This window comes from Raphanus sativus, chromosome 2 (assembly GCF_000801105.2).
Source record: "Raphanus sativus cultivar WK10039 chromosome 2, ASM80110v3, whole genome shotgun sequence".
NCBI lineage: Eukaryota > Viridiplantae > Streptophyta > Magnoliopsida > Brassicales > Brassicaceae > Raphanus > Raphanus sativus.
The window spans coordinates 24,449,359-24,465,563 of NC_079512.1; the positions used below are offsets into that span (position 1 = coordinate 24,449,359).

General features: G+C 39.0%; 6 protein-coding genes across 8 annotated transcripts; 4 read left to right on the forward strand and 2 right to left on the reverse strand.

Annotated features, from left to right (window-relative positions):
• Positions 1-360: 360 nt before the first annotated feature.
• On the forward strand, positions 361-2,164 carry LOC108826657 (40S ribosomal protein S10-3). The gene is made up of 6 exons (XM_057002710.1): positions 361-452; positions 531-579; positions 647-834; positions 1,310-1,407; positions 1,506-1,635; positions 1,895-2,164. Exons 1-6 carry the CDS (start codon positions 450-452, stop codon positions 1,973-1,975), a joined length of 549 nt encoding a protein of 182 aa, XP_056858690.1. The 5' UTR covers positions 361-449; the 3' UTR covers positions 1,976-2,164.
• Positions 2,165-3,520: 1,356 nt separating this feature from the next.
• On the forward strand, positions 3,521-4,541 carry LOC108842218 (transcription factor MYB82-like). Its single transcript, XM_018615061.2, has 3 exons — positions 3,521-3,725; positions 3,830-3,959; positions 4,031-4,541. The coding sequence occupies exons 1-3, from the start codon at positions 3,584-3,586 to the stop codon at positions 4,371-4,373; spliced, it is 615 nt and encodes a 204-aa protein (XP_018470563.1). The 5' UTR covers positions 3,521-3,583; the 3' UTR covers positions 4,374-4,541.
• Positions 4,542-5,510: 969 nt separating this feature from the next.
• LOC108842217 (stress response protein NST1) lies at positions 5,511-7,355 on the forward strand. Its single transcript, XM_018615060.2, has 2 exons — positions 5,511-5,690; positions 6,112-7,355. The coding sequence occupies exon 2, from the start codon at positions 6,444-6,446 to the stop codon at positions 7,197-7,199; it is 756 nt and encodes a 251-aa protein (XP_018470562.2). The 5' UTR covers positions 5,511-5,690; positions 6,112-6,443; the 3' UTR covers positions 7,200-7,355.
• Positions 7,356-9,015: 1,660 nt separating this feature from the next.
• Positions 9,016-10,611, reverse strand: LOC108842219 (uncharacterized). 3 transcript variants are annotated; one of them, XM_057004418.1, is made up of 5 exons: positions 10,512-10,611; positions 9,957-10,007; positions 9,770-9,846; positions 9,563-9,689; positions 9,016-9,430 (listed from the first exon to the last, which is right to left on the reverse strand). In XM_057004418.1, exons 2-5 carry the CDS (start codon positions 9,957-9,959, stop codon positions 9,161-9,163), a joined length of 477 nt encoding a protein of 158 aa, XP_056860398.1. In that variant the 5' UTR covers positions 9,960-10,007; positions 10,512-10,611; the 3' UTR covers positions 9,016-9,160. The 3 variants fall into 3 exon arrangements, with proteins under 3 accessions (XP_056860398.1, XP_018470565.2, XP_018470567.2); XM_018615063.2 differs by lacking the exon at positions 10,512-10,611 and adding an exon at positions 10,372-10,493; XM_018615065.2 differs by lacking the exons at positions 9,957-10,007; positions 10,512-10,611 and having other exon boundaries at positions 9,016-9,441; positions 9,770-9,784.
• A 265-nt stretch (positions 10,612-10,876) lies between these two features.
• LOC108843424 (uncharacterized) lies at positions 10,877-12,998 on the forward strand. The gene is made up of 6 exons (XM_018616614.2): positions 10,877-11,238; positions 11,414-11,640; positions 11,731-11,841; positions 11,922-12,080; positions 12,202-12,443; positions 12,530-12,998. The coding sequence occupies exons 1-6, from the start codon at positions 10,964-10,966 to the stop codon at positions 12,851-12,853; spliced, it is 1,338 nt and encodes a 445-aa protein (XP_018472116.1). The 5' UTR covers positions 10,877-10,963; the 3' UTR covers positions 12,854-12,998.
• On the reverse strand, positions 12,959-16,018 carry LOC108842214 (proline--tRNA ligase, chloroplastic/mitochondrial). The gene is made up of 10 exons (XM_018615056.2): positions 15,649-16,018; positions 15,523-15,579; positions 15,009-15,119; positions 14,842-14,928; positions 14,639-14,752; positions 14,325-14,531; positions 14,003-14,140; positions 13,756-13,917; positions 13,480-13,679; positions 12,959-13,401 (listed from the first exon to the last, which is right to left on the reverse strand). The coding sequence occupies exons 1-10, from the start codon at positions 15,964-15,966 to the stop codon at positions 13,176-13,178; spliced, it is 1,620 nt and encodes a 539-aa protein (XP_018470558.2). The 5' UTR covers positions 15,967-16,018; the 3' UTR covers positions 12,959-13,175.
• Between the last annotated feature and the right edge of the window lie 187 nt (positions 16,019-16,205).

Sequence of the window (16,205 nt, forward strand, 5' to 3'; positions counted from 1 at the left end):
TTTTACGTTTGAACACACAAAACATATTGATTTAGTTATATATTGGATTGAGTTCAAATAATTTATTTTTTATTGACACCAATACGATAATTTTATGACCATGCGTTGATGTTTCAAAATAAAAAAATTAAACTAAGAAAATCCGATTAAACCGAACCGTAACACAAACCAAATCGAACCGAAACTGATCCAAACCAAACTAATTATGGTTTACTTCAACTGGAAAAATTCTAGGACCGAATTAACTAAATCAAACCCGAACCGAGCCGAAATACCCACCCTAGTTATTTTATTGATCTCCTCTAGTGAGCGCATAAGAATATACTGGAGGCCCATGTATCATAAATTAATAGCCCATAATAAGCCCAAAAAACCGTAATAAACTCATCTGTCTCCTCAGATTCAGAAAAAACCCTAGCTAGCTCTTCTTCACTCCCACCGAAACAAAAATGGTAAAACACATGAGCTTCTCCGTTTGATCTATCAACCTTGTGAAATTCTAACCATTTTCGTCTTCCTAATGCTTTCAGATTATGTCAGAGGAAAACCGCAGAGAAATCTGCAAGTACCTTTTCAAAGGTTCGTCCTTTTTAGCTTAATCACAACACGACACCTTTGTTGGTTGATCACAAATTTGGTTTTGCAGAAGGAGTGCTGTTCGCGAAGAAAGACTTCAACCTCGCGAAGCACCCGTTGATCGAGTCAGTGCCAAACCTGCAAGTGATCAAGCTGATGCAGTCTTTCAAGTCCAAGGAGTATGTAAGGGAGACATTCGCGTGGATGCATTACTACTGGTTTCTCACCAACGAAGGGATTGAGTTCTTGAGGACTTACCTGAAATAAACCATAACTAGCTAGTTTGATTCGGTTTTGACTCGGTTCGGTTTGGTTTGACTCGGTTCGGTTCGGTATGCAGGTCTAAGTTTCTTTGAAACACAATTACATCTTTGATTTCTAGTAATATTGTACTACTTAGATCCAACCAAAACTATGTGTGAGTTGTCGATATTTAAATGGTGACATACTAATGGGGGTTCAATTAGTCTATTTGATTTTTGAGTTTTCATGGCTAGAAATTTAAGCATTGTTCTGATATTTATTTTGGTGTCAATATGGTTTATGAAGCACCGAAATATTAAAATCTTATTAATAGTACAACAGATAGCCCTCCATAATTGTTGGTTATATTATATAGTACTTTCTTTTGTACTATTTGATCAGTGTTCAAGAAGGGGTTGGAGGAAAGATTTAAGAGGAGATGATAAATAAGTAAGCTACTATTATCATATCATAACCATAATCAGGATACCTTAACCTCCCGTCTGATGTGGTTCCTGCTACGTTGAAGAAGTCGGCTAAGCCTATTGGTCGTCCTTTTGGTGGTGGCCCACCTGGTGATCGCCCTAGGTTAGTTAGTTAACTCTCTCTCTCTCTCTGTGTTCGTTGTTTTGTATGGGACAAAAGCTTGTTTATTTGGTTTGATGACGTGGCGTGTGTTTTTATAGAGGACCTAGGTTTGAAGGAGGAGATCGTCCCAGGTATGGTGGGGACCGTGATGGGTACCGTGGAGCTCCTCGTGGTGGTGGTGAAGGAGAAAAGGGTGGTGCTCCAGCTGATTACCAGCCATCTTTCCAAGTATATTCTCAAATTCAGCTCCCTTTGCTTTTGTATTTGCTTCCTGGTAATTAGATGTTTTAAGAATCGACCTCCTGACCCTGCTAAAACCATTAGCCTTTCAGTATCTAATCCTATTGATTATTTTTAGTTACAATGACCATGCAAAATCCGATATTTAAAGCTTACTGTTTAGCTTATGTTTTCATCTTGCCCTCTCTTTGTTTGGTTACCATTGTTTTAACATTCGATTGTGGGGTTTTTTTTTCTCGCTTTGCAGGGAAGTGGTGGTAGGCCTGGTTTTGGCCGAGGTGCTGGAGGTTACAGCTCGGCTGCACCATCTGGTTCAGGTCTCCCTTGAAAAAAGAAATGGTTCTTAGTTACACATGGAGGAGTTCATTTTCAGCTTTAAGTTTTGCTTTCTGTTATTCAACTTCTGGAGTTTTTTATTGTCTTATCTTGAGTTCAGTTCGTTCGCTGTAGCAGACACGAGAAACCTTGTTACGAGTAAACGTTGTTTAGTATCTATACTTAGTCTTCTTACCAAAGATTTGTTCCTTGTGCTAAGTTTGACACTAGCTTTTCTGCAGCTTTGATCCTCTTTACTTGTGCCAAGTTTAGCACTAGCTTTTCTGTAATTTTGATCCTCAAAACGTTTGATCCTCAATAGTTTCTGTCAAACAATAAGAAAGTACTTTTTTGTGTGAAAACAACGTATGTCAAAATTCTCTACACAAAACAACAAAAGTTTTTTCAGAAGCAGTTTGAGGTGTGTAACTGCTATCTTTGTCACGATAATTAACTCATGAAAACAAATCTCCAACTCTAAAAAGGATGTTTTAGTGAATCTAACTTTTTTTTTTCCCTCTGAAATTATATTAACCATGAAACAAAGTTTAGTGAACCTAACTTGAACCCAGAAAATTAATTTAAATCCAGAAAAAAATAGATCTCCAAACATACACTTTAAGATAAGTTTATACTCCATTGCTGTTTAAATTTCCCTTTATCAAAATGGAAAACAGAGTAGCATATTATACTTCAAAAAAATAAAACAGAGCATTATCACGTACTGGCTAAAACAGTAACATTGTTTTATCAAAAGAAGAAGCTGAGACATATCTACAAACTTTGTAAGATTTTAGAGTCTATGGTATCTTATTTTTTTATTTTAAAACCCTGTTTATTATTGTGCCTATGTCAACTGTGTGTAGTTTTAAATTAAAACTTGGTTGTTTCTATACTAAATAGAAATATCATTTTGTTTTCTTTCATTTAAATGGTCTAAAGAAAAAAAAAACTGTTCGGATTTTAACATCTTTAACGTTTTTAACAACGGAGGGTCAAATTTAGTGACATATCTTAGTTAAGGAATTATTTAACTATAAACATAGTTGAAAGTTTAAATATGGATGTATCTATATAGTTGAGGGTTTATTTTATCAAAATTGCCGAATATTTTATCCATTTCATAAAATCCATTTATATGTACAGCCATTTTGAGCAAAACAAACTACAAGTGTGTTAGAAATTAAAAAAGGGCTAATCAAGCGATTTTGAACATGTGGAATGACTTCTATTATGGCCACAAATAGGTCTGAATTTAGAGGAAGGAATAAAATATCAGTGTATGATTGAAGAAAGAGACTAACTGGTGGTAATGGAGCTGCGAAGGTATCGAGGTTGATGGCAATCTCAAACCTCTGATCTGCCTTGGTTAATATGTTTGCCTTTTGTAACAATACTGAGGGATAAAAACAAAAGAAGCAGAGCTTTTACAGCTATAGTTTGCACGAATTTACAGTAGTTTCACTGTTTGTAAAGTAGTCTTTATTTCAATAATTTTAGTAGATAAGTCCCCACATGTTTGAGTTAAAGCTGGAAACTCGCGCACGTTATGCGCATCTTATAGCAAACCAAACAACACCTCACTTTCAAACTGTGGAGGGGCGGAGAGAAGAAGGAAAGGATGGAGAAAAAAAGGGAAGAAGAAGAAAGGAAGTCTCACGTGGTGAAAAGAGGGTTGTGGAAACCTGAAGAAGATATGATACTTAGAAGCTATATCGAGACTCATGGAGAAGGAAACTGGGGAGACATCTCTCGTAACTCCGGTCTGAACCCGACCCAAATTTTATTTCATTTTACTCGAGAAGAATCATAGTGTTGGGAGTTTTTTTGGGAAGATTTATGAATATGTTTTCTTGTGTGTTTTCAGGATTGAAGAGAGGAGGCAAAAGCTGTCGGTTGAGATGGAAGAACTACCTAAGACCAAACATCAAAAGAGGAGGCATGTCTCCTCAAGAACAAGACCTCATCATCCGCATGCATAAGCTTCTCGGCAACCGGTATTTATTTCATCTTTCTTTTTTACCACTCTCTCAAAGATTAACTTCTTTTTTTTTTCTACCACCACCAGATGGTCGTTGATAGCCGGTCGTCTACCGGGTAGGACTGACAACGAAGTCAAGAACTACTGGAACACCCATTTGAACAAGAAAACCAATGGCAGGAAACAGAACGCGACTGAATCAGTGGAAGCCACCACTCCATGGGTCGACAAGCCAGTTATGTCTGCAGAAGTGAGAGGAATCCATGGAGGAGGAGACGGAGAAGAGGGCACTACTACCACTACCTGGATGGAGGAGACCAACTTCTTCGCTCGCATAGACTCTCCACTGCCTCTCGCTTCTCATTACCCATCAGACACTCTTTCGTTTGACCCATCTTTTGCCTTCACCGATTGCTTTCCTCTGCTTTAAAGCCTTTAGTACTTTCCTGATTCTATCTCTGAGCGATAAATTCTTGCATAGACTTTGCGGATCATATTATACAATTAGTCTAAGCAAGAATTGATCATGAAATTGTGTAATAAGCCCTGATTCATTCTGGATCCTGTTCCTATCTTATCATCATCAACTCCAGTACAATTCATCATTATACATGTCCCTAGGCTAACTATTTTTTTCGACTCCAGAGTTATCAAGTGAAGAAAACATATGTCCATTGAATTAATAACTGCTCGTAGTTTTGGTAACATGTCCTGAAGGAAAAGGAAAAGCTGTAATACTTACAAAAACATCATCGTCCAGAGGAAGTAAACTGTATCAGGAAGGATCCAGCGAAAACAGAATAAGTAATTCAAGCAGTCATTCTGCTTAAAAGTAATTAAAAATTGATGCTGAATGCTGATTTGAAAGGAATAAATAAAAAAATGTAAAGGTGCTGTCGAGAAACCTTTTGAGGAGTGCAAAGAGCTGAGTATGCATCCAATTCTGGTCACGGTTAAAGTTGGGTCCAAGGCGTTCGTTCCATCAATGCCGCAAAAACACCAAAAGGGTTCTGATTCATCTGCATCACGAAGAAGATAGGAGACAGATATTCACTCATTCCCTAACAACCATAAAACATTTGACAGTTAAAACCATATATACCGTAGAAAAATTCAAAGCGAAAGCCATAATATAAGTGTCCATCATTCTTATAAACTAACTAACTGGAGACGCACAGCACAAAAGTTATGGCAGTAACCAAGGTCAAAATTGTAGAAAAGGAGTAGGTCAACAAACTATCACGCATGCTATTGACATTCAGATTGTCGTCCCATTCAGATTGTTCGCGGGAGATGCTCTGTTTAAAAGAACAAATACTTGTTAAGAATGGCATTGAACATGAGCTAAACTATCTAATCTCAGCCTCTATAATCTTATAAGGAGGTTAGACGAGGTTAGCACCGCCCAAGTCCCAAACTCACAATCGTAAAACTTCCAAATCACAAAAAGGTTTTTATCATTTATTATTCTACAACTGCCTCAAAGTCCACCACGTGTCGTATTTTTATTGGATATAATCTCTTGTACTCCGTCTCCTATTTTAATAGCGTTCGTTGCGCGAAACTCCTCTCTCTCTCTCTCTGCATATAGAATTCGCGTTTCGTGTCTTTTCTTCTTCTCTCTTACCTCTCTCTCTGGATCGAAACAGAAGCTTTGCGTCCACGTTTGGTCTTCTCTCTCGTCATCATCCGATAAATCTCGGGAGTTCTTTCAGTGATTCTGCTTCTATGCCATTTTACTCAGAAGGTTAGGATCCGATCACTTCCGTTCAATCTTCAATTTTTTTGTTTCTCATAGTCATAGATCAATTCCATTTGGAAGCGCTATTGTAATCCTTTTGATTGGCTAAAAATTTACAACAGTGTGATTCTTATTGCCATAAAGGCACTTGATTGAATCCAGTTATTAAATTTTTATGATGAATAGATCTAACAATTGGGGGCTCATGTGATTTTGACTAACTCTTACTACATAGTTACAAAGGGTTTGTGCAGTTCGGTATTATTAGCTTTCATGATTAGGGTTTCACTGTTCGATCGAGAGCTTCAGATTTCTAGGTCGATTTAGGTTAAAGGAATCAGAATGTGTTGGATTAGGATTTTTACTTTGCTCAGACTCAAAATCTAATTCCAAGTAATAATTCTTGTCCTCTTTTTTTTTTTTGTAGAAAAATGGGACAAGCTAAGGGATGTTTGATATTACAACAACGAGTTGTTTCAAAGGATAATAAGTCTGCAAACTCCTACAGCGTCTCTCTTCTGTTATCCCCTGTTGTCTCTGTTTGGGATTGTGTCGTCCGTAAAATTAGGTATACCTACGTACCTGAGTGGGTGTAGTTAGTTACTCATTTGAGTTTTGTTCTGTTTTCTTCACAAGCAAAAGCAAAGAAGAAGCAAGTTCACGTTTTTTTTCTAAGATTTTAGACGTTTTAGTTTTTTTTTTATTCGTTGAAGTGTGTCCTAAAACTAGACCAACAGAGTGTTGTTTTAGTTAGTAGTCATGATGGATGATAACAGTAGCTCACTGCGTCAGCCGATTGCTGGAAAAGGGAATAAGAAGCAAGGGAGAGATGAAGCGGAGAGAATCAAACAAGCCGGGAAGAAAAAGATACGTCTTGAGAAAGCTCTTACTAAGTCTCTAGCGATCAGGGCTGAGCTTGAGAAGAAGAAGCAAAGGAGGAAAGAAGGACTGCAAGAAGCTGAAGAAGATGAAGACAGCTTGGCTAATAAGAAGAAGGAGAAAGACGAGCTGGAGCGTATCAAACAAGCGGAGAAGAAAAAGATTCGTCTCATTGCTGCTTCTGCAGCTATCAGGGCCGAGCTTGAGAAGAAGAAGCTTAAAAAGCTAGAGGAGCAAATAAGATTGGATGAGGAAGGTGCTGCTATTGCGGAAGCTGCTGCTCTGCATGTCTTACTTGGCGAGGAGGAGGACTGTGATGATTCGTGTCGGACCATGCCAAACCAAGAAACGGGTTTCAAGCCGCCGTGGGATTGTACTGCCAAACTCAATCTTTTTACAGGCGGAGGAAGAAACGGCTTCTTTCCTCATGAACGCTGCTCGAGCCCTGCGGTTCACAGAAGCAGAGTAAGGGACTGTGACTGGTCAGTCTCATATGAGCTTTTTGCAAGGGGGTGGGACAACAGTAACATGGGAATATCGGCTGATTTGATTGCTGCTCAAGGTGTGTCGTCACTGCAAATTTCTGAAAATGCTCGGGTGGACGCACTTGTCTTCAATGGGATGATCAGGCGATAACTGTAGCACCATAGTCCCAGAGAATTAGTATTAGTTCTATATATGAATTTGTATTTATCACCTCCCATCCTTCACTTCCAAAATGATTGAAAGACTTTGAAAAACAACATAAAGCGTATTATTTTTTTATTAGAATCTAAATGATTATTTCATGCATTTCATGAACATTCACTACTGCAGGAGTTCTTAGGAGTTACATAGAATGAAACAACGAAACATTTTACCTTATGCTTGGCAACCATCATCTCTTCTTTCACTTTTTTTTTTGGTAAACCTATTCTTTCACTTTGTCAAGCTTTTAGAATTCTTAAGCTTTTTCAGCAGCAACTCTATCTTCTGTGATTTCCAGTTGCATCCTGGTAGGCATTACCAGTTTGAAGAAACTAAATATGATAAACATTCTTTTGAGAGATGGATGGATTTTCTGAGCTCCTTGCCAACTTACTCAACTTTTTCTTTGGGACGTCTCTTGTAGTGTTGTTAATTCCTCCTTCCTCTCTACTATAGTTGGTTGTAGCTCTTATTCTTCAGTTGCTTGTAGCTAATTGCAATTTCATTTGTTTACAAAGGTACTTTTTAGTACAACATTTTATAGTTAAATAGAATCAAAATCTAAAAATAAAAATAAAAAAATGATAAGCCAGAGGATTATACTCTATGGTGTAAGAAAACCTCCTAAAACTTATACAAACAAAATAATATAATAGTATATATATATATATATCTTCACTTAATATTAAACAAGAGCAACATTTTTGTAAAATCGGAAAACTTTTGAACAACGTTTTTTGGAGTGGAGAGATGAACAACTAATCCTTTTCAAGTTATAACCATTCAACTTTTCAGATAATATTAAAGTTTAAGCTAAATATATTTTTTAACATTTAGACCAAAAGAAAAAAAATATTTAACTATTTTTGAAATAAATACTGTCTCACCAATTCAAACGTAAATTAGGTAAGAAATCATTCTATTAACTTATTCACTATAAAACTATAAGGAAATATATCGTTTTCATCTTTGACCGAAAATGACTAATGCATATTTGTATTAGTATATATATAGACTAAACAAAGAAGAATCCATATGAAAGTTGAGAAAATACTATAAAATGAATATCACTGTGAAAACTTTAGTTGCATTTGTTTTTACATTCTTCTTCATCATATATTGTGCGCATTCTCGTACGACAGCCGATATTATTCCAGGTACTGATTTATTCTTGTACCTTATTTGATAGTTATGAACACGATTCATCTTTTTTGATAAACATTCATATTTCGATTTAATAAATTTTATTGATAAATAAATTGTGGAGCAGATCAGATGGATGTTCAATGCTTCAATGGAACAGAAACATGTGACCGTGGGGGATACAGAGCATGCACCATATTTTGTAAAAACCATGATTATTTCTATGGGTTGTGTACTACTGATGCATGTTGTTGTCATATTCAAAATAAAAAATATGGGTTCAAGATGAATTAACCTAATCATATGTACTATATGCTTGAAAGATACTACCATTAGATAATATTTTGGTATGTTTTGAAAATTTATAAAAAAGATATCAAGCCAAAAAATATTGTTAAAATGTGAAAAGTTTATATACAGAGTTTGGTAGTTTTAAATTTCATCTTAAACGAAGCAGAGTAGAGAGTAGAAACACAAAACAAGCAAAGCAGCTGAGCTACCGAACCTCAAAAGCACTAGAGTGCTCGAATCGAGTCTTTGAGGTAGTGTGCCAGCGGATCAGTAGGGCCCATGCGAGTGTTCGTCATACTGTTTAAGAGAGGAGGAGGCGGTTTAGATCCAGTTTCCAGTAATTTAGTAAATTTAGTAATTGGTACGAAAACCGGATACCATTCCTCCAATTTAATTTGGTTTAACTTCGGAAGAAAGAAAAAAAAACATTTCAACTCTCTTTTACATAAAGTTTGTATGTGTTTTCAAACGGATCTTTATATCTTCAGTTTCTTGGGATCTCGTGGTTTCTCATCTTCCTCCAAAGCTTTGAGTTTGTTCTTAATGGCAGCTACTCTTTCATCTCGGCTCATTTGTCCTGAGCTGCTTCCACTTGCAGACCTCGTTCTGTTTGCTTCGGGTAACAATCTCTTGGGATGATGATGATGAGATGTATCTTCTAGAAGCTTCTCACTAGCTAAACGAACCACCAAGGGCCTACCACAAGCTAATCTCCCATGCATCTTCTCCCTAGCCAATTCAGCTTCCTGTGTACTCACTTTAGATTGTAGAAATCAGGAGATTTGCTCAATCTCAAAATCAGAGTTCCATTACCTAAGAAACAATCTCATCTAAGCGGGAACTTCAAAAAGACCAGGAAAGAGAGATTATTGGTTTACCTCTTTAGAGCTGTATTGAATGAAAGCATAGCCGCGTGGCTCTCCTTTCTTCGGACCGCGTGTGTGCCAGAGGAAGTCTTCTGATATGATCTTCCCATATGGAGAAAACATCTTTATCACCGCAGCCCTATCAACAAGAGAAGATGAAACAAAAAAATTTTGAACTATGGAAAGCCATAACAATAAACTGATTCTTTTTTGCCTTACTCATTTATTCTAAGATCCAAGTTTCCAACATATAATCTGCTCTCGCTCTTTTCATCTACTACAAACCCATTGGTGTCCTGAAGCAAATGTAAAAAACTAGTTAGAACTTAGAAGATGGCACAAAGGGCAACATAAGAAGGAAATAACTGATGATATATGAACTGATATAAAAGGATAGTGTAGTCACCATTTAATTGCAGGAAGCTCAAGATATTAAAAATGTATTATATGTATCCACCTGAAAATAAGCAACAAGACTTCTTTTATGTAAAAAACAAGTTCCCTTTCAAGATTTCAATAGTGCAACACAGATGAGAACAATTCTCAAAGGCCAACACAACAATCATACTATTGGTCAACAAAAGCCTCAACAGAAAAGCAATACACAGTTACAACTCTCTGCATTGTCCGAAAACAGAGGCTTCGTAAGCACCAAAAAGGAGAAACCTTTAGGTCAAGGGAGCAAGATTTATTGTCCGTTCTAAGAGCGAGGAACTAGAGTAACTATTAGAGACAGAACCCTAATTGCAAAGTAATCAATACAATATTCAAAATTAAGAGAGAAAACCCTCCTCGATCACACGACTACTTGGATTACATACCGACACATAGCAAAACTCATTAGAGAGAGAAACACACAGAAAGTTCAAATCTCCGGAAATTATAGATCAGAACTATTTAGACAATCTCCAGGGGTTGATCAAAAAAAAAAAGACAATCTCCAGGGAAGCAAGTAACTTACGGGGGAGCTCAAGCTCGATCGCGAAGACTCTAAACTCCCAAAGATGGCTTAGACTAGGACACCACCAGAATGTTTTATTTTTTGGCTGTATTAACCACCGGTTCACAAGGAAACCGAACCGGTGATTCTGGATATTTTCTCCAAAATGTTTATCACATTCATGTTTTTTTTTTGAAAAGAAATCGGATTCAGATTTCTAGCTAAACCGAATTGGACCAATTGGCTGAGTTGGGATACATAGTTTTGGGTTTGGTTCAATTTTGGTTTACTGGTTTTAAATTAAAATAAATTGTGATCGTCGGTTCTGGTAGGTATGATATTCCGATGAGAGAGAAAAGTTGACGCACTATGTATGGACTATGGAGTCAACAAGTCCACTTTTATTACCTTTCTCTCTCTCTCTTTCAATCGTCACTTAACTTTCCATCGTGAAGCAGACGCACAGACGCGATATGTCGACGAGCTTGCCGTTCCTCAACGCGACACTGCTCTCTTCGCCGTCGTTTCGCCGGCGATCGTACATTGTCTCACGCCGTGATCTCCCTGAACTCTCCTCTAAACCAGTCTCTTCGCCGCGGCTTAGCTTCTCTCGTAACGGCAGCGACGACGTATCGTCTCCGATCCGATCGGTGAGAGTGAGATCGCAGCTGAACACGCCTCTCATCTCCGGTGACGACGAATGGGGAACCTGGACTGCGCTCTTCGCCACCGGTGCTTTCGGTCTCTGGTACGCCTTTCTCTTTCCGGTAAACGATGTTTGAGATCAATTAATGGTTAGAGTCGGTTTATTTCGGTTATTGATTGTTTCCGGTATAACTATAAACCGATACTAACTGATTGTAACAGAATCAATAACAGAGAATACTTTCACAACTGGTGTGATATTCTTGGAATGTTTACAGGTCGGAGAAGACGAAGGTGGGAAGTGCGGTGAGTGGTGCGTTGGTGAGCACGCTGATCGGGCTTGCCGCTAGTAATCTCGGCGTCATCTCTTCAAATGCTCCTGCTTTTGCTGTCGTCTTGAACTTCCTGCTCCCGTTAGCTGTTCCTCTCTTGCTCTTCAGAGCTGACTTGCGCCGTGTGGTTCAGTCCACTGGAAAGCTTCTCTTGGCTTTCGTCATTGGTTCAGGTGAGAGAAAACCAGTTTCTTCATGGTCTCCCTTCATGGGCTCTGTTATCAGAAAGCTTGATCATTTACTATTTGGTTATTCCATTACAGTTGCGACAACAGTGGGTACAGCTCTGGCTTACTATCTAGTGCCGATGAGAGCACTTGGTCCCGATAGTTGGAAGATTGCAGCTGCTCTCATGGGGAGGCATATCGGTGGAGGTAATTTCACTTTAAGATACTGATTTTGTCCTCTTAGAGTGGCTTTTAAGTCTGCATTTTTGATTCTTGTTTTTGTCCAGCCGTCAACTATGTTGCTATAGCCAATGCTCTCGGAGTTTCTCCATCAGTGTTAGCTGCTGGACTCGCTGCTGATAATGTTATTTGCGCTGTTTATTTCACGACATTGTTCGCTATAGGCTCCAAAATCCCCGCTGAAACTTCACCTCCACCAGCTAGTGGTAAGCCTTGGTGATGGATGTCCGGGTTTTTAGAAGAACCGATCATTGCCATGTGGTTCTGTGGATAGATTCAGTTTTCTGAATTTTTTAACTTAGATGTTGCTCTCCCATGTATGTGCAGATGCAGAGACGAGCAAAGGTTCTGAAACTGATAACAAAATCCCTGTGCTACTGATAGCTACTGGAATCGCTGTGTCATTAGCTATATGCAAGGCAGGGGCTTTGCTAACCAAGCATTTCGGGATTTCCGGTGGTAGCTTGCCAGCGATAACCGCGGTGGTTGTCGTTTTAGCAACTGTCTTTCCCTCCCAGTTTGGCCGTCTTGCTCCATCTGGAGAAGCCATGGCTCTAATTCTTATGCAGGTGCGTGAGAGTTTTGCACAGATCATTTTTGAAGCACAAATGCAATCTTTGTTAAAAGAAAGATATTAAAATTGCTTTTCTTTCAGGTGTTCTTCACTGTGATAGGTGCGAGCGGAAACATATGGAGTGTGATAAACACGGCGCCGAGCATATTCTTGTTTGCATTGATCCAGATTGGGACACATCTTGCTGTGATATTGGGAGTAGGGAAGCTGCTCAACGTCGAGCTAAGGTTGCTGCTTTTGGCATCGAATGCTAATGTTGGAGGACCCACAACTGCAGCTGGTATGGCGACTGCAAAGGGGTGGAACTCGTTGATCGTTCCTGGGATTCTGGCTGGCATATTCGGTATCTCCATTGCAACTTTCATAGGGATTGGGTTTGGAGTGAAAGTCCTCCAGTTCATGTAAATATGGTAATATGACTAGATTATGGATTGGACTCTCTCTCTCTATCTTTCGTTATCTCGTTAATGAAACAAGAGAGCTGAGCTGAAGACGAAAGAGTTCGACCAGTTGGTGCAATAAAAAGAATTTGTCATTTGAAATTATATCATTCAATATTTCTCCTTTACAAAATTAAACATATAAGGATGTTATTGGGGGCAAATGCACCAGAAATAACGAGAGAGGTGTCCAAGGATCCGACAACAATCACTCCACTCCGACAGCCACGGAAACAAAATCTTTGGATATAATTTGGGAATGTGTGTAAGAAATGAGGAACAAGTCTTTAGTAAGACTTGGCAAAGATAGCAACTTCCTCTGCTGGATTACCAGTCATCAGACATGTTTTGCTTCCTAGAGTCTGTTCAAATGGAAAACACCGAATGGTCGCACCTGTTTCCTCCTTTACCCTTTGCTCATCTGAGTCACTGGCTGACCATGGACCTCTTGCCCATTTCCCTGAAGCAATCGCAGCTTTGAGCTCCTCGTATGAGTTCACATCCACTATGTTACTGCACAATCACATCCAAAAAGCTGTGGGGAGGAAGAGTCTGGTATACAGGAGAAAGATAACAAATAAAAACATGTACCTATCCCTGAATGATATTGCCTTCTCAAGAAGTGATGATTGGATCTCATCTAACTTCTCTTTCACGTATGCTACTAACGTTGATGGCTCCATTGATATTCCAAATACTTTTCCTGCCTTTCCTGGTATGTCCCTCCTCGAGACAACAACACAGTTGCTGGATACATCGCGTGGACCAATCTCAATCCTTATAGGGACTCCCTGCAAAACCAAGTTATTAAAACGAATGAAAACTATCAGAGCTGATTGTTATCTTTCACCTAAGAGAGTAGCGAACCTTCATTTCCCAGAAATTGAACTTCCACCCTGCGGTTCGTTCGGTTGTGTCATCAAGTTTAACTCTGACCCCAGCAGTTTGAAGAACTTCCTTCACTGATGATGCAGCACTGAGAACTTCTGTTTTCTCAGTGTCTTTTTTCCAAATAGGTACGATCACTACCTACCAAGGAAGAAGAGAGACGATAATGTTGTTCGCATTGGAAGTACTTAAGGAATCCCACAATAAATAGAAGAGATAATCAAACCTGTATTGGAGCTATCTTGGGAGGAAGCATAAGACCAGTGTCATCTCCATGAGTCATGATGATGCCACCGACAAAACGTGTACTGACTGCCCATGATGTCTGCCACACATGTTGCCTTTCCCCATTCTCATCTTGGAACTGGCATGCATTTAACATTATTTTCAACATGAATTTGAAAAAAGCATAGATGAATCATTCACCACTAAGAAACAATGCTTTCATCATATAATAAAAAGAAGAGAGAGAGAGAGCTAAACTCCTAAGAAATTCAAAAGTCAGCACGAGCATGACAATACTTGTACAATAATCGTTCTGTACTAACCTGAGTTCCAAAAGCACGAGAAAAGTTTTGCCCTAAGTTGTGGCTGGTACCAGCCTGCAAAGCCTTCCGATCTCCCATCATAGCCTCAATAGTGTAGGTTGTATCAGCACCAGCAAAGGTCTCTAGCTTTGATTTTCGACCTGCAATTACAGGTATGGAAGTTTGCTCATAAGCAAATCTGGTGTAGATCTCGATCATCTGTTTTGCCTGCAATACAGCACTAAACATTCTTCACAAAAGGGTACCACACACACACAAAGAAAAGAAAAAAAAAAAGACTCTATAAGTTGGCCACAACAAAGTGGAGAACAAACCTCTTTTTCTGCCTCCTCAGGAGTGGCATGAGCAGTGTGACCCTCTTGCCACAAAAATTCAAGAGTCCTAATAAATGGTTTTGTCCGCATCTCCCATCTAGTGACATTGGCCCACTAAACCACAGGACGATGAAATTAACCAGGAGCGATAAAAACAATCAGTAGGAAGAATAATATTACAATTTTGGGATTTCTGAGCACACCTGATTGATCATGAGAGGAAGATCACGATAGCTGTGAATCCACTGGGTGAACATGTGATTCACAATGGTTTCACTGGTAGGCCGAACCTGCCACAACCACAACCCTCAACAATCAGAGAAAGGTAATGACAAAAACTCTAAGCAGGGAATGCCAGAGAAAATCTTACCACAAGCTTCTCTTCAAGTTCATGTCCTCCACCAACAGTGACAAGGGCTAGTTCGGGACTAAATCCCTCAACGTGTGAAGCTTCTTTCTCAATAAACGAGTATGGTATAAACTGCACAAAAGGCCAAACTATCACTGAAAGCAATAAGAATGTCAATAACATCGATGCTTTTTTTTACTTCATTATAGTAAAGTTTCCTTCTTTATGAACAGATATATGAAACTCTGTCTTATATGAACTAAAAGGCCACCAAAAATGTCTCGAAGAATACAATCACCAAGAAGCAAACTTCAACGCATAATCTGTAAATAACCAAGAACACGTGTTTCATCTGTCTCTCTTACACTAACTCTATGTCTGAACTAACGAAACGAAACAAAACAAACCAGCTTCATCTAATGTTCTACTTCAAAACTGTAATTAATCAAAGAACACGTTTGGTTTCATCTATCTTGTATTAACTCTGTTGTAAATTCTGAGTTAAATGTAATTATGTTTCAACTACCAACAGTACCTGTGGGAAGTACATGTTGCTATGGCCAGTCTCTTTGAATTTCACATTCAAGTAGTCCTGCAAACCACAACAAAACGTTTCACACAAATCCAATCAAAACTTCAAAAGCTAAAGGAAGACTCAAACCTGAATCGCTTCCCAGATGGCGTAACCGTAGGGACGAATCACCATCGTGCCACGGACCGGACCGTAGTCAGCGAGCTCTGCGCTAGCGATGACATCCAGATACCAAGCGTTGAAGTCCTGCGACCGAGGCGTTACGGCTTGGTCCGACCTCAGCCGATGAACCTCCGGCGAAGCAGCAGTGCCGCTCGGAGCCGTCGCGAATCCAGAAGCGGGTCGGTTCCGTGGACATAATACTCTTCGGCGGAGAGCTGCTGGGTAACGAGTGGTGGCGGGAAAGAGGAGGGAGGTGAGAGAAGGGAGTCTGAGAGAAGCCACCATTTTATCTCAGAAGAAGAGATTGTTGCTCAGAAGAGGTTAAAAGTCTTCTTCTTCTCTTCTCTTTGAGATGATGATGACTAAGAAAGCTTCTTTTCATGCCCATAGATAAGCCCATTAAGCTTCGTATGAATCTATAAAGCCCATTTGTCTCAACAAATGAATCTATAAGCCCAATTAAGTTCATAAGAAGTCTTCTGTGAAGAAAACCTTAATTTTCCATTTGCTTTAGATATTAGGTT